The 22650-nt window shown below is 37.2% G+C and overlaps 3 protein-coding genes across 6 annotated transcripts; 2 read left to right on the top strand and 1 right to left on the bottom strand.

Annotated features, from left to right (window-relative positions):
• Window positions 1-451: 451 nt before the first annotated feature.
• Window positions 452-1448, bottom strand: LOC104606016 (uncharacterized). The gene is made up of 2 exons (XM_088897175.1): window positions 792-1448; window positions 452-652 (listed from the first exon to the last, which is right to left on the bottom strand). The coding sequence occupies exons 1-2, from the start codon at window positions 1446-1448 to the stop codon at window positions 452-454; spliced, it is 858 nt and encodes a 285-aa protein (XP_088753301.1).
• Window positions 1449-2263: 815 nt separating this feature from the next.
• Window positions 2264-12870, top strand: LOC104605919 (Tetratricopeptide repeat (TPR)-like superfamily protein). Of its 4 annotated transcripts, XR_002023159.2 has the most exons (3): window positions 2264-3496; window positions 10266-10386; window positions 10864-11177. XR_002023159.2 is itself a non-coding variant. In XM_088892099.1 (2 exons), exon 1 carries the CDS (start codon window positions 2371-2373, stop codon window positions 3493-3495), a length of 1125 nt encoding a protein of 374 aa, XP_088748225.1. In that variant the 5' UTR covers window positions 2264-2370; the 3' UTR covers window position 3496; window positions 12732-12870. The 4 variants fall into 4 exon arrangements, 3 of the variants coding, with proteins under 3 accessions (XP_088748225.1, XP_019054757.1, XP_010269177.1); XM_088892099.1 differs by lacking the exons at window positions 10266-10386; window positions 10864-11177 and adding an exon at window positions 12732-12870; XM_019199212.2 differs by having other exon boundaries at window positions 10266-11177.
• Window positions 12871-15692: 2822 nt separating this feature from the next.
• Window positions 15693-21281, top strand: LOC104605921 (bifunctional aspartate aminotransferase and glutamate/aspartate-prephenate aminotransferase-like). The gene is made up of 10 exons (XM_010270877.3): window positions 15693-15982; window positions 16418-16655; window positions 16776-16869; window positions 16984-17087; window positions 18545-18793; window positions 18894-19007; window positions 19196-19279; window positions 20087-20257; window positions 20345-20458; window positions 20998-21281. The coding sequence occupies exons 1-10, from the start codon at window positions 15843-15845 to the stop codon at window positions 21136-21138; spliced, it is 1449 nt and encodes a 482-aa protein (XP_010269179.1). The 5' UTR covers window positions 15693-15842; the 3' UTR covers window positions 21139-21281.
• Window positions 21282-22650: the final 1369 nt, after the last annotated feature.

Genomic DNA, 22650 nt, shown 5'->3' with positions numbered 1-22650 from the left:
ATTACCTCCAGCTCAGGGTGTTCTAAAAGTCAACGTTGATGGAGGCCTCTGTGAAGGCTGTCCATTGAAATTTATTTGGGTCCTGCGAGAAGCCAATATAGCAGCTCACAATATTGCATCTGCTGGTCTCAGTTCATCATTCTTGTTCCTGGACTGGTTCCCGTCCATTGAAATCCCAGTTTTAAGAGCTTTCTGTAGTGTTTCTATTGTGCTTTTGTTTCTTTGTTGTTGTTGCTTGTTTAAAACCAATCCGGATTTCCTACTAACTCGATTCTACAATCCTCCCTACTAACCCAATAAAACAATGCCACCTGTCTCTAAACATGCTTTAGAATCCTAATTTGTGCAAATAGTTAACGACTGTTATTGTCCTTGCGTTAGATATCTTTCCCTAAAAACTTTTTTTTTTTTTTTTGTTCTTGTGCACGATTTCTTTGAAATTCCTCTCACCTTAGTCCAGTAATGAGATTATGCTTAGGGAAGCAGCAATGCCTGTCGTGTTGCAATGAAATAGTCGACGGAATTTTGCTCCATTCTTGTAGGCTAGTATGGCCATGCCTGCTTGATGCAAGCTTGGATTGGTGGTGAGAGGATCGCCTGGAACGTCATCTTGCCACACAGTGATCATGGATGGGTTGGGCCTGTGATTCATCTATCGAGGAAATTGGTCATGCTCACTGACCATGGGCTGGCTATACAAAGCAGTCCCTTCTATTCCTAATTGGTCTTACAGGAATGGCTATACAAAAGTCAAAAACTGTGATAATTGGAAGCAATGAATAAGATCTTACCTCAACCTGCTTGTCGGCTACAGAAAAATTCAAAAATTCAGAGACAGTAGTATTACCATTAGCATCCCCGACGTTTACAGACTTATCGGGGTTACTCATTAAATCCAGCAGCTGCTCCAACACATTCAAGCCCCCATACTTGACACAAAGGTGCAGAATGGTCTCACCACGACCCACAAGTTGAAGAATCGTTCTAGGTTTCTCCATAACCAGATCTTTAATGGCATCCACTTGGCCTTCAATTGCTGCTAGATGGAGAGCAGCAATCATTCCATTTGTATCGCGAGCATGGCAGAGGCCAGGGCCAGAATCTTGATCCAGCAAAGCTTTCACGATTTCAAGGTGCCCTCTTGCTGCTGCCAAGTGAAGCGGAGTATGTCCTCGTAGGTCTTTGAGGCGTGCAAGTTCAGGCTTGCGGCTCAAGAGCAGTTTAACAAAATCAACGTGACCGAGGGTTGCTGCTATGTGCAAAGGAGACTCTCTGATGCAACCCACAACTACTCTATCAAGAATTAGATTGTCTTTTTCAAGCAAATCGGACATGGACTCCGCATTCCCTTGCAATGCTGCTTCACGAAGCTGTCTCTCCGTTTTCATGCTTTCAGGAAGCCCTTCCTCCATTCTCTTGTTCTTGCTCTTGCTCTCAGGAAGCTGCATGGATCTCCATTAATATTCCATTGCTCTTTCCTCTTCATTTGGGATGACCGACAATGAACTAGTTTGCCTTGTTTCAGTTGCAGAAAAGAAAACAGAGCAGTAGTGTCTATACTCGATTGAGTTGAGGATGAAAGCGGAAGTACAAGCAAGAAAAGTAAGGGGATGTCTAACTTTTCTAACCTGTTCAAAACAAGTCGTTAACAAGATTGATGCAAATTCAACGAGAATTGGAGCTGGGATTTTCAATACATCTTGAATAAGAGATTGACTTATATTTGAAGGGTTTTGAGAGGTTCAAAGGGGAACGTCCTAATCAGCATATTGTCCGATGAATATAGCAAATTCTAGAAACACCAGAAAGGAGAGGGTGAGAGGAATTTCAAAGAAATCGTGCACAAGAAAAAAATAATATTTTAGGAAAGAATATCAAAGGTTAAGGACAATAACAATCGTTGACTATTTGCTCAAGTTAAGATTCTAAAACATGTTTAGAGATATAGGTGGCATTGTAATTGAGTTAGTAGGAAATCTGGATTCCTTAAAAACACCCATAACGTATACCAGTTAAGTACTGCCGGGGTCCAACTTGATGTGATGTAAGCCCAATAAAAATTGAAAATTCAATGTGGCCATGTTGGGCTTAGACAATAGATCCATTCGTTGCTCTACCGATGGATAACAACGCCCATGCCAAGAGGCCCATGACCTTTGCTTGAAATCCGGTTTGCCCCCTAGACTGGATGGCTGGACCAACCATCCGGTTCGATCTGCTCTCTCCCGAAGCAATTGGCCTGATGCCCTATTACCCGAGGACAGAGGTAATAGTATGCCCGATCAATGGTTCTCTCTCTCTCTCTCTCTCTCTTCTGTCACTGCTGGCGCATTTTAGTGTCCGAAGAGGCAAACTCCTTCAGAGAGAGAAATGGACGTCGAACAAAATGACGGGCAAACCCTAACATCCGATCTGCAAGCTTTGTCGGTATCGGATCCATTGTCGAACCAGTTCAGCTCTTTGAACGATCTCTGCTACGAAGCCTCATCTCTGCAGGAACTAGCTTCTCGAGGTTCATGGCGGTCGATCCTCGACAAGGTTGTCCGAGCTCGAAAACTCTCTCTTCTACAAAAACCCCACGAACACTTGATCTATCTTTGCTACAACGTTCTTGCCCTGACTAAGCTTCGTAAATATGGTGAAGCCTCCGAGGAACTCGACTCCCTTGAGGATTTCGATTCTGCTCGCTACAAGTACGAAACGCATCCGGAACATTACCCCAACCGATCTGGTTCTATGGTTCCTTTTGCGCTTCGGTGGATTCACGCGGAGATACCGCAGAGGTTAGGGAAGCGGCAAGAAACCCTAGATAGGTTGTATTCTCTACTTGATTTCGTTCGGACAAAATTGAAAGAGAAAGAATCGAAAAACATGAACTTCTGTGTCGATCGTTGGAAGAAAAGAGAAGCCTTTCTGATAAGTTCGATCTCCAGTCACCATTTGAGTCATAAGGAATTTAGTGTCTGCTTGGCGTTGCTTAGGCAGTTGCTTAACAGTGATCCTTCAAATCCGATCTTATTATCCAAGCTTGGTTACATACAAATGCAACTTGGAGATCTGGAGGGATCCAAGGCATTGTTCAATCGAGTTGAAACCTTGATGACGGAAGGTAATCCGGGAGCGTTATTGGATGAGGTACAATTTAAGAATCTCGTTAATAGGAATAAGGCTCTGATATATTTGGTGGGAAAGGATTATGTTTCTGCCGTTAGAGAGTACGAGGAGTGCATTGAGAGAGATCCAACCGATGTGGTGGCAATCAATAACAAAGCTTTGTGCTTGATGTATTTGAGGGATCTCTCGGATTCGATCAAGGTGTTGGAGAATGCATTAGAGAGGATTCCGACCGTGGCTCTGAATGAAACTATAGTCGTGAATTTGTGTAGCATGTATGAATTGGCTTATGTTAATCATTCTGACATCAAGAGGACGCTCAGTAACTGGATTGCTCGAGTTGCCCCTGATGATTTTGATTCATCTTGTACCCGAATTTGAGGTACATTCCCCTCCCCCCGAATTTGAAAGAATAGATTTTTCATTTCTATTTACTTGTCAGATTATCTGTAGGTGTTGTAGATATTAACCACCATTGAAAATTAATGGTGCTTACCAAGAGCTTTATTTGGGGGTGTTAATCTGAATAAATAGTGGACCTATCTGCAGTTAATGTGCCTGATATATCTATCCTTTTTTTCTTGCCTTCTGCTGTGTGCACCTTTGATATGTATTGTTAGTGACAAGATTATGTCTAATTGGATAATCTTTCAACATTTACTCTTAACTGTGATGCTAGAGCACTCTAATATAGGTGTTGTTTTTGCATTGTTTTTGTAGAAGTAGGACAAATGGAAACGTTAGTTAAACCTGCCTCATTATAGGTCAAATAAGAATATCATCTTAATCTATTTTACAAATGCCATCCCTTACCCTTTAGTAAGCACACAATATAATACCAGACTGTCCAATTTAAAGTCCAGCTCTTGGATGTTCCGAGGCCTAAAATCTGCCCCATAAGATGAACCTTAAGATATGATGTCTGTATTCATATTCTGGACTATGTCTTATAGTTGTAGTGACTTTGATGAGTCTACCAATAAAGAGGTTACTAGGGTTGTGAGATTGTTGAAATTTGTTGCTGTGTGGTCAGTCAAAAATTTGGGCCATCAATTAGATGGTCTAGATCTTCAAAAAATAGCAATGCCATGATATATATGTGGCTATTTTATTTATAGTAGCCATTGGGAATTTTAGAAGTACCAATTATACAAATTTGGTTTCTTCATTTCATTTAAAATGAGTGTATCAGAGATTGTAATCAAGGCACACACTTGAAATAAGGAGAAAAACATCTAGGGAAACATGTCAACATGACCGTTCTTGTGCATCTATTTAAGATTTTAAAGAGAAAATTTAATTTCTGTTTTCTTATCATTTGGTAATTGTCTCCGCTTTCAGAGGTGTTTACATTTTCCCTATTTTTTCTTTATTAGCAACAAAAGATGTTTTTTTTATTATGCATGAAAAGAGGAAATAAGTACAAAATCAATTTTTTTTTTGAGAGAGAAAAGGTAAAGTATTTCATTAACTGAAGACTGAAAAAAGATCCAGCCTTGCTCACTGAGGAACTGAGCAAGGCAAAGCTTTGTACAACTCAGAAAAAACCAAAAAAGAACATCATCCAAAAAGATTTCTATACTCCAAAAAAGAACTGTAAGGGCAATTCTTGAACAGTTTGTGCGTTGCCACCCAGGAGTGTAACCTTCCCCAAATGCTTTTTAAGACTTCCTCCTCTGATCTCAACTGATTTTCAATGAGTCTCTTGTTTCTTTCTGACCAGATTGACCACACCACCACTGCTGGCAGCACCTTCCATACAATCTTACCTCTTCTTGACAGACCCCTTAGAACACAACCCCGTAGCAGATCCAATACATTCCTTGGGAGGCACGACTGAACTCCAAAAACCTCTAACATTTTCATCCAAATTACCCAACTAAATCTGCAGTGCAGGAAGAGATACTCCAACTTTTCAGAGTTGTTGCCACATAGGACACATCTACTTGGTTCTACTACCCACGCTCTCTTTGTCAAATTGTCAGCTGTTAAGCACATCCCTAATGCCGTCACCCATAGACAAAAGGAAACTTTTTGAGGAGCCACCGTCCTCCAAATGAGGTCTTCGGGAAAATTATCTTCCTCCCTGCAGAGGCTGCTGTAAAAAGATTTGACTGAGAAACTACCTGATTTCTCCTTTGCCCAAATCCTTCTGTCCCCCCTTGTTGTATCCACCCTTATCGCGCTCAGGATCATCAACTCCTCCCATTGCTCCACTTCCCAATCAGTCAGGTTCCTTCTAAAACTGGGACACCACACACCTGCCCCTCCAACCTGAGAACACCTCCGACACCAAACACTCCTTGTTGGTGGCAATATCAAAGAGGGTTGGAAATCTGTCCTTAAGACCTCCTTCCAACCTGAGAACACCTCCGCACCAGACCTCCTTCCAAAATCTAACTCTTGAACCATCTCCTACTTCCATTCTTAAACCGTGTCTGAAAGCCTCCTCTGACTTCTGAATACCCTGCCAGACTGCACATCCATAAGTTAAATTTGATTCCCCTGGGTCCCAATTTGAGTTCCTTGAACCATACTTAGCCTCTATTACTTTTCTCCATTGACTTGTAGTCTGCTCATTCCACCTCCAATACCATTTCCCAAGACGAGCCAAATTAAACTTTCTCACATTCCTTAAACCCAAGCCTCCTGCCTTTCTAGAGTTACAAGCTTTGCTCCAATTGACTAAATGGAATTTAAACTCATCCTTCCATCCCTGCCAAAGAAAATCTCTCATTGTCTTCTCCAACTTCTTAGCCACATTAGCTGGAATAAAGAAGAGAGACAACAAGTAGGTAGGAAGAGAAGACAAAACACTTTCTAATAGTGTAAGTTTCCCTCCCTTTGAAAGATACCTCGATTTCCAATCCATTAATCCATTAATGGACAAAATCCATTAATCCATGCATTCGATATGGGAGGGGAAAAAAAAGAAAAAAAAAGGTCTAAGGTTGGTAGGGCCCAGCAGCGAGCCCTTATACAAACTATAGAAATAGTAGTCCCTGTCTAGGCCATGAAATGGCTTAGTAATGCTTAGTAATGTTCATTCTCACTATTCCATTCTCAAGGCTCCCATCAATGGAATTATCTGATCTTGTAAATTCTATGGAAGAAGGGTTTTACTTTCTCTTTGACCCCACCAAAGCCTGTAGCTGATTGTTCCATTCTAACCTCTCATTTGATTTGTCTCGAGATTGTAGTTTTAGAAGGGGCCTTAGTGAACTTGACTGTGATGATGTTGTCTCCCTCTGTGATGCTTTTAAAGGGACAGGTCCATGGTGTGGTTATTAGATTCCTTGGGTCATTTCTCTTGTTCCTCTATTTTGAAATACCTTGATGTCACTGCTTCTGACCTTCCTTTTTCGGGAAGGTGCTATGGATGGTCTTACTCATGTAAAGATTAAAGGCTTAAAATTTTTTGTTAGGTAGTCATTTTGAAGAAAATAAACACAAGTTAGATGCTCCACTGTGGAATGAAAACTTGGGTAATCTCCCATTATGTAGACATTCTTTCCTTAAAGAATGTTGAGAATGTCATGTCAATCACCACTTCCTTTCTTGAACAGTTGAGCCACATATTGGTGATATTGAACCACTCTCTTCCTCTCTTTTCAGTATCATGCTCTCTCCCTCTTGATATCATGGATGTATTCAAGAACAACATGGTTGCTCCTAGCACAAAGGGGAAAGATAATATAGAAGTATACAATGGCTGCAATCCTATGGGGCGTTTAAAATGAAATAAATGCTATTATTTTCAACTAGGAGAAAAGGCTGTAACAGACTGACCTCATTGCAATGAAGGTAGCCCATTGGATTTCCACAATTCAACTTAAAAGGGATCTTCGTTGACTCTATTCTGCATTAGTAGAAAGTAGTAGTTGGCTTTGCACAGAAAATTGGGCCTATACAGGACTGGATTGCTTAGGGTGATGGGATCATCAATTTTAATTTTGGTTTTTGAGGATGCTCTTTAGGTGATTTCAGCCTTTTAAGTGTTGGTGGTGTCTTTAAAGACTGAGTGAACTATTCTTGTAAGCTTTTCAGACCCAATGGAAGAGGCCAATTCTCCAAGGGCTGAATTTCTTGCTTTGCTGCAATTATTAAAGTTCACTTTTTATTCAAGGTGATTGAATTTGGTTGTGGAGAGTTATTTGCTAGATGGTGAATGACTGGATGTTGGCAGCTGCACAAGGTCCATTTTCTTATTAGAGAGGGTTAGATTATTAGCTCTAACTGCGAACAGCTTGTTCATTTGGATCCTCCAGGACTTCTGTGGCCAAACTAGGCCCAGGGATATACAAGCACTAAATTAACAACCTGTATTGGTTCTACTTTTTTTCCCTTCCTGCTGGTTGGGTGAGCTTCATGCTGTTTATGTTGTATTATTGTGTTTGACTCCTGTTAGTTATAAGACCTAACAGCAGAGAACAGTTTTCTCTCATTAAACAAATTCCTATTTGTGTATGAGAGAGAGAGAGAGAGAGAGAGAGACCATCCTTGCTTGTCATAGCCTTAAAGAATGGGGATGGAAATGAAATAGCATAGAACTCGAAAACTTATAACTGACTTCTGGCTATCGGTATGGTTAAGAGAAATACGTGTGGCATTTCAGTTGTAACCATCTTGCATCCAAATAGGCCCTAAAGTCTCTCATTTTTAATCTCTAGTATGCCATCTACAAGATGACAACACAATTTATGTTTTTGAGGTAAATAATCACTCGTACATTTTAAAACTGATATGAATCGTTTTGTTAGTCAAACTGGATTTGAGATTGTCATCTTAAAGTGGCGGGAATTGCATACTTGTCTCCAAAATCCAAATCACTTTGGTATGACAGGTGGTGCTTCATGCAGTTGAAGAAACATCATTGGTGTCTTCTCAGACCTCAAATTTGCATGAACATTAAGCTGCACGATGCCTGGCCATCATCTGCAGCATTTCTTCAGTGTTCAGAAGTTTAATCTCTTGTCACTTTTTATTCCATATCATTGTTCAAAATATGGCAACATTTTGCTGCATATTATATGATATGTATTAGTTTTTGAACCCACTGAAACGCCATTTAAAGGGTTTCAAGGGGCCTCTAGGACCTAACACCAAAAGGGCAGCCTGAAAAAATTAGAAAAAAAGAGTATCGTAGCTAGGTGTGGCAAATGGGTGGGTTGGGTGTGGGTTGTAGGACCAACCCACCCATATTGACCCACTAATCCATCTGCCACCCATATTTGTGGGTCACAAGACTCACAACCCACTCTGACCTTGACCGACCCTAACCCACCCATTTGACCCTCTAATTCAAAGTAGGGGTGTCAAATCAACATCAATTTGGACTGATTGGATGGACCAATAAGACATTGAATTGGACCAATCCAGGGATTTACTGGTCCAAAGTATTTATTGGATTGGATTGGACCCGGTCCATCCATAATGATTTATATTGGATTTGGTCAGATTAAACCAATATCTGGTCCATTGATAGAAGATAAGAGTACAGGTGTCAATGAAGGGGCCAGTTTTGGAGTGGAACAAATCTAAATTAAAACTAATTTGAGCAGATTGGATGGTCCAGACATTGAATTGGATCAATCCAAAATGGTCCATATTATTCATTGGATTGGATTGGACCATTGGATTTAACCAAATCCGGTCCAATTGACACCCTAATTCAAAGTATACTTTTTTCTTAATTTTTCTCTATTCTAATTGCATAAAAACATAGAACTATATATTTCAACTAAAAAACATAAAAGGTTCCACTTTTTTCAAATAAATAAAAAAATTCATAAAAACACAGAAAACGTAAAAATATATATTTCATGTAAAAACATCAGAAATAGCAGAAAAATACAGGAAAGTTGCAAGAAAATTCAGGAAATGCAAATATTTGAAGAAAGTAATGGGAAATGTAACACATAGAAATTGTAGAAATTGCAGAAATTGCAAAAAAATAAAAAATTTTCAAAAATAGAAAATGTAGAAAAAACAACAAAAATTATAAAAAACACCAAAGACTATAGAAAAACACAAATTGCAAATAAATAACAAAAAATATAGGAAAATGTATAGATTTCATAAAATAGAAAATTACAAAAAAAGGAAATTATAAAAACATTAGAAATTATAGCAAAGCACTATAAATGCAAAAAAAAAAACAAGAAAAATGGAAAAGACAAAAAAACTCAAAAAATATAAAGATTGGATAAAAACAGAAATTGCAAAAATACATAAAATAATAAAAATTTTCAAAAGAAAATGATGAAAGTTTCAGAAAAAAAAGTGTTTAGACAATCAGAAACTGCGAACAATACATAAAATGATAAAAATTAAAATAAAATTTATACATATCGACTAGAAAACAGAAATTACAGAAAAAGAAATGATAAAATTTGTATTTTAAAAATTATATATTTTAGAAAAAACTGAAAATGTAGACAAGCTAATAAAATGATACAAAAATTCAACAAAAAATAAATAAAATCAAACGTGGCATCGAACAAAGATTGCACTAAGTTTTCAAAAAATATTTTGCAATCAGATAAAAATTTATGAAAATATTTTTGCATAAATTTGTGAAGCCCTCAATGGGTATTTGAAAACAGTAAAATATACATTCCATATTCATGTTGCAAAAATTTACAAGACTTTGCAAATATTTCAAATTTCTGAGTGTAGTCTTTGTTCATTCAAATCTTCAAACCGAAGATCAGAGAGAGAGAGAGAAGATCTGAGCGAGTGGCAGTGAGGCTGTGAGGAGGTAATTGGCAACATGAGAGAGGGAGAGAATTTTGGGAGAATAAATCCAACCCTAAAGAGAGAGTCAATGGGGTAACTCTTGACCCAATCGACCCTGACCCTTATGGAGTTATGGGTCATTCGACCCATATTGACCCGTTGTTCAACTGGGTGGGTAATTCTAAATTTATATTATGTGAAAAGTTGAGGGGGATCTTGGTGTTAAGAAATCTGTTGAGATTATTAATAATATTATTATTATTATAAAAAAATATGTTGTGGTGATTAAAGCTCTTATTGGTAAATTAGCTTGGCATTTACTGAATTCTTTGAAATGCTTAAATCTAAATACTTGAAGACTAATTTGAATTTCCCTCACAAAATTAATAATTTTAACATCTCTTATTTGGAAGTGCCTTGTTCGTGCATCCGAAAGACTATTGGTTGGCAAATTCATAAAAGGTCTGATTTGAACGTGTGGAATGTGGCCTGGATATGAGATGGCGGTGATTATTACGCTACTATTGGACGACCGTAAGTATAAATCAAGTTACCATGTGTTTAAGGCTGCGTTTGGTTGCAATGCAAATAAATTTGCACTGTTGCAAAATTATTGCCGTGCAAATGATTTGAGTGTAAATTCTGACCTATTTTTATTTTAAATTTTAGCTTATTTTATTTAATTGCAATACAAATGAAGTAAATTAAGACATGAAACAGAATAAAGTAAAACTCGAAACAAAATTAAATGAGAATTTGCATTTTTTTCATTTGCACTGCAACCAAACACAGCCCAAAGAATTTGATTAATCTTATTTACGGGCAATGGAATTGTCATAGATTAGATCATCTGTCAAAAGGTATTAAAAAACAGGGGTAAGGACAATATAATCTGATCTCCTTGGGGACAATGTAATCTGGGTCCAATCCAAAGGTATCTTGTCAGATTATTTGTATTGTAAGATGTTTTGCCTTTGTTAAGAAAAATTCGGAATTTGAAACTCTCGCCAGGTCTGGATGTAAGCTTGCCTTTTGGAAAAGAATAGCCATTGTGGTTGAACCATTCCGTATGTTGGATGGATGGAGGCGGCATCTACCATTCATATTTTCTCTTGTTCTGAAGGGCTCTGTTTGGGACGAGTGCAAATACAGAAATGTTCAGTACAAATGTGAATGTCTGGTTATAAAAAATGTAAAGTTGGTTTAGTTTTGTGGTCATAATTTTGTAGTCTTGTCCAATTATTTTTAGTTGTTGCAAGTATAAAAGTTACTGGAATTCACATTTTTTAATATTAAATAGCTTTTGGGTGCAAAGTTTTTATCCATTTTAGATCCAAACTTTTCTCTCATTTTGAATGCAAACATATATTGATTATTGAAATCTATATCTGTCGTCATTTCCAAGACAAATGCATTCTTATCAAACACCAACAAAAGCAGTTTGCATATATACACTGAACCATCATTTTTATACCCTTCCCAAATAGAGTACAAATACAAATATGTACAACACAAAATACAAGGTTTTGCACTCACTCTTAGGTATTTGTATTTGTACTCCTTCCAAACTGAGCCTAAGGTTGTGTTTGGTTGCAGTGTAAATTTATTTTCACTGATGCCAAACATTGGTGGTGCAAATTTTGATTTATTTTTGTTTTAAATTATACTTTTATTTGCTTACAGTACAAATGAAATAAAATAAAGCCTGAAGCAATATAAATTAAAACCTAAAACAAAATTAAACCAAAATTTGCATTTTTTTCATTTGCACTCTCATGCATTCGTACTAGTACAAATAAAGTTGCACTGCAACTAAACACATCCTAAGGTTTGTATGAGCTTCAAGGGTCACCAGTGAGAATCAGGGCATCATATCTATATCTATAATATAAAAAGGAATATGTGAGAATTGAAACGTCTGTCACCACAAGCCTCACAAGTTGCTCTTTGCTTTTTCACTCTCCACACATGTGAGTTATTTCAGTTGAATGACAAAAAGAGCCTCTACATTTTGATATCAAGACTCTTATTTAAGCACATAGGAACCCTTATTTAAATATGATTAATTAACTAACATAGACTTTTACTGTTTTTATTCTAATGGAGTAGTGGGTACCGAAAATAGGATGGGTTTCTCCACAAAATAGTCTCTTGGTGAAACCCACTCCATGGATTTCTTCAAATCTTCCATTATATTTTTGAATATAAGGGACATATCCCTCTTAATGCTCAGATTAATTGACTCATAATTAATGCTTAGGTTCAGCCACATCTCTCTTAATTAATGCATAGATTCAGCAATATCCCTCTTAATTAATTGCCTTCTAAATTATACCTTTTTTCTTACCCAAACGTTTTTGAATATGCATCAAATGTGGTTGATTCATATCTCTCCTCAGCCTCACTCTTCCTCTTGTAAGCCACTGTTAGCAAAGGAATCGTCCTTCATTCTCAGTTCAATAGGTATATATAATTATTTTGATGAATTATATATATATATATATATATATAGAGGATCTTTGATGAATTATATGTTCTTTGTTTGGGCTTGCAAATGGTTCGGCCAACCATCAATGTTTCAGTCCGACCACTTCTCTCTCTCATCCAGCCTCTAAGCATGATTTTTGCACTAGTTTTTCTATTTTTCATTTCTTTATAGTCGAAATTTGTTCAAAGCCCTATTTTTCAATTCTAACCAGCTAAAACGACATTTTGTCGGTTGCCCTTAGTATTCTGCTCATACTTTAGTCTCTAATATCAAGCCAACATGCTGATCACGGCTTTTCTACATGTATCACTTGTGGTTTTTATTATTATATATTTCATGCTTCTCTTTTCGGATGCTTTATTAATACAGTTATTTGGTGAGTGTTCTACAGGATAAGAAAACTGAAATTGCAAGTCTGAACAAGTTCTTGAGACCCGTAGTTTATGCTTATTAGTGTCGGTCCTGTAAACAACTGTTTTTTTAGTTATATTTTGCCTTTTTCCTTTAATTTTTATTGCCATACTCTCATTTCTGGAAAATAGTTTTTCTTTTAAACATTCAAAGAGACACTTTAACTCATCATTTTCTGTGACATTTTGTTCTCCCATAAGTTGTTGATATTTCATATAGCCAATTAGGTTTCCTTAATGGAGTTGGGGATAGGGATCAGTAACCGTTCTCATATCAATCTTTTACTTTGTCCTCATAGGGCATAATTGATTTTTGAATACTATAACTGTGTTATGCTGTCCATCAAGTCTATTGCCATCAACATTTTCTACCTTCATGTTTCCATCGTTCATATGCTTCACATCTTCAACGGTAGAGCAAAAGAGGCACACAGATAAAAAAAAAAAAGGCTTTATTTACACAACCAAACTGAATAACAAGTCAAAGAGCTTCTCAGCCATAATATCTTCAATTGAGAATAGCACAAGTGATACAGTCTCACTATTTCACCTTCTTTTCTCAAGTTCTTTCCTTCAGCCTGTGTTTGGTTGCAGTACAAATTTATTTACACTAATACAAATGCATTTGTAGAGCATTGGTCATGTCTAACCTGATAATCAATGTTGTTCTCATTTAATCTTACGGCTAATGGAAACCGTTAATGAGATTGGAATTTGACGGCATTTGCCACAATTTTCAATTATATAGTTAATACAATTATTATACCGATGTAGATACAAAGAGAGCTTTGGACACTTTGTTAAGGCCATTTATTTTTTTTCATGAATAAATAACAATAAAAGGAATCGAGTACATTAATGCCTTGAACTTGACATTATAAATATGCAAAACATATCTTCAAAGTGATGATATCCATTTTATAATATCTTTGCAAAAAGTATTCTATCTCATCTATTATCATTTTCTTTGGTTTTTTGTTAGTACATACTAAAAGCAAAATGGGTACGACAGAACATCCATTTTGTTGCAAATGAAATTTAATAGTTTAAGGGCTCTATGAGCTCATGTGGAGTATTTTAATGTTTTTGGCATTGTGGTGCATGTGGATGTTTATAAGCATTTGCTAATTACGAGACTATCATTCTTTGTCACATTGATTTCTTTATTAATTACAAGAATATCATTATTTGTCACTTTAGATTTTTAATAATTATAAAAGTACCATTGAAATCAATTATAGCTTCTTTTTTTATTGTCCATATAACATTGAATTTTCATATAATTATAAGAGTGCTATAAAAAATAATTACAATATTATCACAAAATTGTTATTACTTTCTTTACTTTTATTTATTACGATAAAAAAGAATTCAACCACTCAAAGAATCCAAAATTGTCTTGTGCAAATTTCAAAGTAGGTATACATACTGTATAAGCCACTAAATTCCTTAAGAAGTAAGAAAAAAATACAGTAGGCACGCTACAATGTGGGCATCACCATCAATGAGGTGCCTTCCTAAGTTGCCACGTGTCTAGAATAAAAATAGGGTTCACCATCCCTACTCTAGACAATAGTTGGATTAGAAAAAAACAGGAAATCAACCAAGTCAAATGGTTCTATTCGTAAAAACTATTTAATGGTGAGTTTAGATTCACTATACATGGGATGTATCATGGTTCACGCACTTGTTAGACTTTCCTCCTTATCTATATTTCAATAAGGGTTCTTACTGATAATGGCAATTTTAGGCCCCTAATATCAATAAGAAAAAATTTTAGTATAATCTCTAGAATAGGCTATGATTTTTGAAAAAAAAATATTAAATAAGGGGAAAAATACTGTTCACCTCATTCTTCCTTCGAATGGTTAACAACAATGACAAACCTCCCCCGTCTCTCTCTCTCTCTCTACATTTGAGTTGTTCCAAACTCAGAGCAGAGTAAAGATTCCTTCTCCTATTACCACAACCTATTCATTCTATTTGACTCAGCTAACTGTAGATGGTAAGCAGCAAAATTGGCGTGCGACAAATGTCTTATAGGTCTGAGTGGAGAGGGATCTCACCATTCTGCTCTATTCTGAGTTTAGAACAGCTCAAATGTGAAAAAGAGAGAGAGAATGAGGGGTGAAGAAGGTTTGCCACCGTTATTCACCGTCCGAGAGAATGAGGTGAACAGTATTTTGCCCTCATTTAATACTTTTTTTTTAAAAAGATAGTCTAAAAACTATATTAAAAAGTTTATTTTTATTGATATTTAGAGCCAAAAGTTGCAAAAAGCGCTTGGAGATAAATGACACAATAGGTTAAACTTCAATGCATGGGTTCCAATGCATGAGATTTGGCCCAGCCTAGCCCAGCCCATTAGCAACCGAACATCAAACATAGACAAGACCGTAAAGGATCAATCATCAATGTCCAGTTCCACTTCCAGCTGCCAATCCCAACTTTGAATATTGAGTGGGTGGTTGTGTCACACCTACTCCCGTCTCCACTACCACTACAGCAGCTTTCAGGTTCGACTCGAATACTGAAGTCCATTAACGGTTGCCTACCCAAAATCCTGTTCCAGATCCGAACCCGTTTATCTTAAGTCCTTTGACCTTGGCTTGGAGTATCCAAGACCTGTGTTCGAGCTTCTATTTGCACGAACTTGAATTGTAGTGCAACCCACCAGCACCAGCCCAGACTCCACGCCGACAGGAAGATTTTTTTCCCAAAATTTTCGGGTTATTCGTCCCGATCCGTTTTTCAAACTCCAAATAACCAACAAACCATGCGCTCTCTCTCACCAAAATTCAGTTGGCATTGCTGGACAAAAACATATACACCCGGCTGAATTACCTATCACGATTGGACACACCAGTGTTCAAAAAGCTGAATCTATGATAGGTAGTTCAGCCGAGTGTGTATAATTTTGTCTTCAGCTCATCTGGACTGGGCATTGCAATGCCGGGCCCAACAGACCTAACGTCCTCATCGCTACCAACTCCCTTTATGCGCTCTCTCTCACCAACCTCTAGCTTTCTACCTTACAAATATTCGAGGAACGAGGGATGAGGGGTGAGGGAATCGCAAATTGAAGTTCTCTAATGGCCGGTTCTATTCGGGGCACCAGCATTACTTCAAGACCAGCTCGTCTTCTTCGAAATCAGCCTTCCGGAATATCTTTGGACCCCCAAGCTTTCAGATCCCTCTCTTTCTCCTCCCATCTTCATCATCTCTCCCTCAAGTGAGCCCCCATTTCCTCTCTGAGTACCTCTTTTCTGCTTTTCTTATTTTCTTTTAGATTTTTTCTGTGGCCTCAGTTTACAAGGAGTTTTTCATTTGAAACTAAAGCTTGAATGTTGCCGTCCTGTATCATTTTCTCTTTCTGAAATTCCCTGCTACTTTATTTATTTATCTCTTTACTCTTTACTGTATGTCGATGAATTTTTTCCGAAAAAATTTTCTTATTATTGCACGAATTTAGTTGTTATTTATAGAATTTTTTTGTCTGGTTCTGACTTACATCCGTTTGTTCAAGTACTATATAAGAACTTGATCGTGAAGATTTTATGTAAGCTCAAAGTAGTGATGCAGGGCTTACTAAGCTGTTGATCTTGATCCTTTTCTCGGTTAATCTTTATTAGACAGCATTTCTTACACTGTTATGTTCTTCTGGTAGATCTTTAGGGAAGAGGTTACGCGTCCAGACAATTAGAATATCTGCTGTGGTAAGAGCACAGAGCATCTTCGAGAATATGCAGGTTGACATCTCGTTGAGCCCCAGAGTAAATTCTGTCAAGCCCTCCAAGACAATGGCTATAACCGACCAGGCAACTGCACTTGCACAAGCTGGAGTGCCTGTTATTCGATTAGCGGCCGGGGAACCTGATTTTGATACCCCAGCTGTAATTGCGGAGGTTGTCTATTCACTTACGCCTAATTTGTTTGCCATTAATCGTTTGTGTTTATTCTATGTTAATACCAATGGTATTCATCATTTAGTTTCTCTATTATCTACCCTATTTTTCAAAATTTAGGCAGGAATTAGAGCAATCCGTGAAGGTTACACAAGGTACACCCCAAATGCTGGTACTTTGGAGTTGCGGACAGCAATTTGTCATAAGCTCAAAGGTTAGTTCTTGTGTTGTAAATCTAAAGTTTCTATAGTCCTCAAACCAAGTAAGTACTTGGGAACTTTATGACTGTTCTTGGGAAAGGTTTTGACACCTCATTTTCGTATGTTAGAGGAGAATGGGCTGACTTATACACCTGAGCAGATTTTGGTTAGTAATGGGGCCAAGCAGTGTATCCTGCAAGCTGTGCTTGCAGTTTGTTCTCCAGATGATGAGGTAAAGTGATTATTACCTTCATTGTCATCGTATCATTGACAGAATCTGTATAATCTCTGGGCAAAACACTTTCAGAACTGTCTTTCTTCTTGTGGATTTATTGTAATGGCATATGCACTAAAAGGGGGCCATTTCTTGGTGTAATTGTAAAATCTCAAGCTGGCAAACATATAAAAACAGGTTTTATCAGAGAGCGACCTCTATGTGCACAAAAAATAAATATTAGAAAGAAAGAAAAATTAGATCCACATTAAATCCACCTCTCCCTAGACCCTAGATAGCCTGCATCAACATTTTATAATGTCTCTGACACACGAAACAAAGTGATACCAATTTTTTGACACATGCTAGTATTTAGAGAGAGAAAAAACTTACTTTATCACGTTCTTACTGAAATTACTTAAACCATTTATATGATTTTTCTTGTGTATTAATTTATTTTAAAGTATCATTGCCATATATCACATGGGACCTAAATTGAGTAATGACTTTTTTTATTGTCATATATCACATGATGAAATTATTTTAGGATCATATCTTGTAACATTTGGAACTGTGTACGTGTGCCTATGATTTGGATTTCTGAATTGTCATGCCAAATTCTTTGTTTAGAGCTTGATATAACATTTTTCCAAGTCCTTTACCAAGGATGTAATCCCTTTCTTGTTTTTAATATTTCTTTTCCTCTTTCTACCTTCTTAATTCAGCTCCTGACATGTTTTGCAAGGTCAAGTTAGGAGTTCAACTTTGAAACCCTATCTTCATATTCTTCAGATATTTTATTTCTTCAATCTCAAGACAGCCTTCTATGTTCCATAACCAAACCATGCAAAACTGCTGCCGAAGCCTCTTACTTTGGTAAAAAAGTTTGATCTGTTGTACTAATTATGTGATTGAGGACAAATATATGTACATTAAGTCTGGTTTTAGAACTTTATGATGCCTTATTAGGAAATGATACAGAAATAGAAAATTCCATGTTGCAACATAATGTTGATGATGGATGGTGGTGCAACAACTGTTCACTTTCATAACCTAGTTAAATATCTTTACTACTTATAGCTATTCAATGTGGCTTAAATCTTACTTCACCTTTAAAAGAAAAAGTTAACATACAAATAAAGTTGTATAAATTCCCAGGCCATTCACATCATAGGATAGGGGTCATTAAAGCACGAATTATTAATAACAGGTGAGATATTTTGATGATTGATGTCAGATTTTTTTTTTATTTTTCAGTTTTAACAGTAGGATTTTGTTTATTCTATTAAGTATCTGAGAAAACTTCCTGATCAAAATGTTGACACGCTTGGAACTCCAAGACCCAGAGTTAATAGTGTAAATGGTGAAAGTGTTTTGAGAGCATATGGATGGCACCTGCTTTTGTACCAGTTGAGATCTATTGTTCTAATGATTATATATGTAGAAAGTGTTTCACTCTAAATTTTCTTTTTCAGGTTATAATTCCAGCTCCATATTGGGTAAGCTATCCAGAAATGGCAAGGCTGGCTGATGCAACACCTGTTATTCTGCCAACGCACATCGCTGACAATTTCCTATTAGACCCAAAGTTTCTAGCATCCAAACTCACTGATAAGTCAAGGCTGCTGATTCTTTGTTCTCCATCAAATCCAACTGGATCTGTTTATCCAAAGAAACTGCTTGAGGAGATAGCTGATATTGTAGCAAAGCATCCCAGGCTTCTGGTAGGATCATATGGTTATGATAAAAGTGGGGAAAAGATGCATGTTCTCTAATTGTTCATCTCAGCCTAAAATTTAACTGGGATCCTCATTTGTGCATCAGGTTTTGTCTGATGAGATTTATGAGCATATCATTTATGCACCAGAGACACATACAAGTTTTGCTTCTTTGCCAGGCATGTGGGAGAGAACTTTAACAGTGAATGGTTTCTCTAAGGTAATGTACAATTTGCCTGCTTTTCATTTGTGCATTGACCCAAGACTTTATCTTTGCTTCATGCTCATTTCACATTTTACCTGCTTATCATTCTTGGTCTAGACAAAGTTTCATGGCCTAAAGCTACTTAACTTAATTGGATGATATGTTTTCTTGAGGGTTAATATTTGAAGGTGGCATATTTATAGGCTTTTGCAATGACTGGTTGGCGGCTTGGATATCTTGCTGGTCCTAGACATTTTGTTGCAGCATGTGGGAAAATCCAGAGCCAGGTACCATTTATCATCCAGTGAGAGTCTACCTAGGAGATTTAAGCCAAAATTTCACCAAGATTGTCTGACCATAACTGTATGGTTCACTGACCCACAAAAAAAAAAAGCAAAAGAAAATAAACATTTAATCCATACAGCTGTTCTCTTGGGCTTTCTTTTCATACTCATCTAAAATTTAGAAAAATATGATATATGTTATTCTTCCACTGCTTTGTGGCTTATAAGATCTGTTAGGTCCATTGCATTAAATGGTGTGGCAGATTTATTCAGGGATCAGGAGACTGACCCCCTAACTATTTGCTTGATACTACTCTGAGCAAACTTTTTGGCCAAAAAACCTGCACCAAATTGACTTTTTTTTTTCACTATGTTACTCAGATACATAAGAACTGAACATGGTTTTGAATGCATAAATTTACAGATAAGTTGAGTATCCAACATGATTCCAAGACTGGGTGGATGGTCAAATTTATGGCCAACTGTTACAATTGTTCCCTGGGTTGGATGGCTGATTTCAGCTGTCTGGATCAATTGTGTCAATTTTGGCATAGAACATATGCCCTTTAACTTTTAAGGGCACCACATATATGGCATAGTAACCTGGGGCTCCCCCTCTTCCTGAAGCAGCAAGTGTTGCTCAATTACAATATCTTGGTTTTTCAGCTTCTCTTAATTTGTTGTTAGTTTTCACCTCACCAAGGCTGGAATTTTCTGTCCAAAAGTCTAGTCAAGATTAATAGAGGTAGCTCTTTTTAGTTTTGTCCTGTATAATGAAGCTCTTAACTAATTTTCATGGTGTTGTTTCAGTCAACTTCTGGTGCTAGCAGTATTTCTCAGAAAGCGGGGGTTGCTGCTTTAGGATTAGGGTATGCTGGAGGTGAGGCAGTCTCTACCATGGTAAAAGCATTCCAGGAGCGGCGAGATTTCTTGGTTAAAAGCTTTAAAGAATTGGAGGGTGTTAAGATTTCAGAGCCTCAGGTAGCAATTTGTATTCTTTCACTTATTTGAACCATGACTTTGAAAACTTTCTCAGTTTCTCTTAATGAATTCCTGTGTATTTTGCAGGGTGCTTTCTATCTTTTCCTTGATTTCAGCTCCTACTACGGGGTAGAGGCCGAGGGGTTTGGTGTCATCAAGGATTCAGAGTCTCTTTGTCGGTATCTGCTTGATGAAGCACAGGTAACAGATGCATTATTTTATTTATCAAAAAAAAACAGATGCATTGTTTTCCCTAATGAGAACCAAAAGTACAAAAATGGGCAGGGATGCAAGTTGGGTTGGGAATTTGCTAAATTTTCAATGGGCCCGAACCCTAACCTAAGCCTGATATGGTTGATTCCTCAAATCAGGCAACTCAACTTACAGCCCTAAAAACGGGACAGAGGAATTAGATCATCTATTCATTACCAAAGTGCAATAGGGTATGAGTTAGAACCACTGATTTGCATCTTAGGAATCTATTATAGCAGAAAAAATTTCTTGTTAGATGATCCTAACTGCCACTTTATTATTCATACCAGACGAGACAAGAATTTGTAGGTAGAAATTAAGATCACCTTGTTAAGTCATGATTTAGAAGATTAATAACTAGGTCCATCAAAGCTAGATATTGGTTCCCATGCTGCCATTCCTCTTAATTATTTCCCCCTGGTTTCTAAATAGTAGATTTAATAAATGTCTTCAATTATTTAGAAATTGGGTGGTGGCTGAATTCACAGGTTGCACTTGTCCCTGGAGATGCATTTGGAGATGATAACTGTATTCGAATCTCCTATGCGGCATCCCTTTCCACGCTGCAAGCAGCCACAGAGAGAATCAAGGGGGCGATGGCCTCACTTAGGCGTGTCATTCCTGTTTGATTGGATTTTTTCTTTTCTTTTCTTTTTTTTTTTTTTGTGGAGTTGATTCCACAATTGGAATGCATTTAGAAAATAAGCAGTTATTATGTACTAAACTACTAATTATGATTGGAATGAATCAGATAAGTGCGAAAGTCTCTACATTTTACCTCTCTTCTACACTGACTATTATTCCTCTCCTCGTTTCTTCCCTCCTTTTTTCCCATTTTTAGCTTTTACCAAAGATGCAGAGGCCATTTAATCCATCACGTAAATCCGTCCAGTGTAAGCGCTAAACTGAGATGGAAGTGGTTATTGTCGTTCACTATAATGTTTTTATCTCGAGTCTACACAGATTTTGGTAGGTTTCACATTGGATTCAATTTTTTGATAGGGCCGATGGCCCCGCCCTCAAATTTCTTAAATTACCCTTATAGTTTAGTTAATTGATTAAGTATACCCTTATTGCTTGATTAAAGGTAAATTTCCTAAATTATCCTTTGACTAAGTATATCACTATATTCTTATTGTTTGACTATTGTCTAACATTATCCTTATTGTTTTTGATAATTGATTAACTCTACCCTTACTGACACCACGTGACAATTTTTTTAAAACCCAATTTTACCTTTTATCCCTCAACAACTCCTTTTTTTTCCTTTCAGCAGCGGCAAATTGAGCTGGCTCGATCTTTAACCCCCTCCACCTCCGGCCCCTCTCACACTCTCTATTTGAAGTATTTCCGTCGGTAGCAGTTGACAAAGAAGTCTGATATACTCATTTGGGGTTGTTCTCTTTGAGGTCTTGTGTGCAACGCCTGCCTTTTCTATTTTATTCTTTGGATAAATTGATACGGAAAGCAAAGTGAAACCCATATTCCAACAGATTCAATTGAATAGTCAAACAAGGGGGTCAAAATTGAATAGTCAGTGATCTTTGCCATTTCAATAGTCGGTGACTATCAACAGTTGGTGACGATCAATAGTCGGTGGCGATCAATAGTTGGTGGCAAACAGGAGTAAATAGTCAGTGACAAACATTGGAATCAAAGTCGTAGAGCGCAAAAACAGATGATGAGGCTTCAATAATCGATGACTATCAACAAACTACTGCCGGCTGCTTTGCTTCTGATTCCGACCTCTACAGTTCTGGCGGCTCCCCTATGGCACCAGGGAAGAGAACGAGAGGGAGAGAGAAGAGGGGAAAGGCTATAATTGCGATTTCCCTATACCATCCATCCTCTGCGGTTTCGATGGTTCCTTTTTCTGACCTCTATGGTTCCGGCAGATCTCTTATATCACCGGGGAAGAGAACGAGAAGTAGGGTTGTTCATGGGTCGGATTGGATCGGTTTACTAGTTTTTTTTTTTCAATTGATCCGACCTGATCGGGGTTACCTAAAGAGTAAATCGAGACCAACCCTCTATTAAGTAAAACTGGTCTAGTCGGTTTGGGTCGGTTCTGGAAATATATTTAAAACTGAAATATACATATTATATATAATATTTCAGAATATATTTTCTGGAAATATATA

Source organism: Nelumbo nucifera, chromosome 1 (assembly GCF_055504915.1).
Source record: "Nelumbo nucifera cultivar China Antique chromosome 1, China Antique-T2T, whole genome shotgun sequence".
Taxonomy (NCBI): domain Eukaryota; kingdom Viridiplantae; phylum Streptophyta; class Magnoliopsida; order Proteales; family Nelumbonaceae; genus Nelumbo; species Nelumbo nucifera.
The sequence above is the reverse complement of the archived record's forward strand: the minus strand, read 5'-3'. Positions and strand labels throughout refer to the sequence as shown.

What these genes read in the sequence shown, in the direction of transcription:
- LOC104606016 (XM_088897175.1), bottom strand. Translation starts at nt 1,448, where the DNA reads ATGCAGCTTCCTGAGAGCAAGAGCAAGAACAAGAGAATGGAGGAAGGG. An exon ending in TAGCCGACAAGCAGGTTGAG is followed by an intron (nt 653 to 791) that starts GTAAGATCTTAT and finishes TTTCCTCGATAG; the next exon opens with ATGAATCACAGGCCCAACCC.
- LOC104605919 (XM_088892099.1), top strand. Translation starts at nt 2,371, where the DNA reads ATGGACGTCGAACAAAATGACGGGCAAACCCTAACATCCGATCTGCAA.
- LOC104605921 (XM_010270877.3), top strand. Translation starts at nt 15,843, where the DNA reads ATGGCCGGTTCTATTCGGGGCACCAGCATTACTTCAAGACCAGCTCGT. An exon ending in CCCCAGCTGTAATTGCGGAG is followed by an intron (nt 16,656 to 16,775) that starts GTTGTCTATTCA and finishes TTCAAAATTTAG; the next exon opens with GCAGGAATTAGAGCAATCCG. An exon ending in TTTGTTCTCCAGATGATGAG is followed by an intron (nt 17,088 to 18,544) that starts GTAAAGTGATTA and finishes TTTCTTTTTCAG; the next exon opens with GTTATAATTCCAGCTCCATA.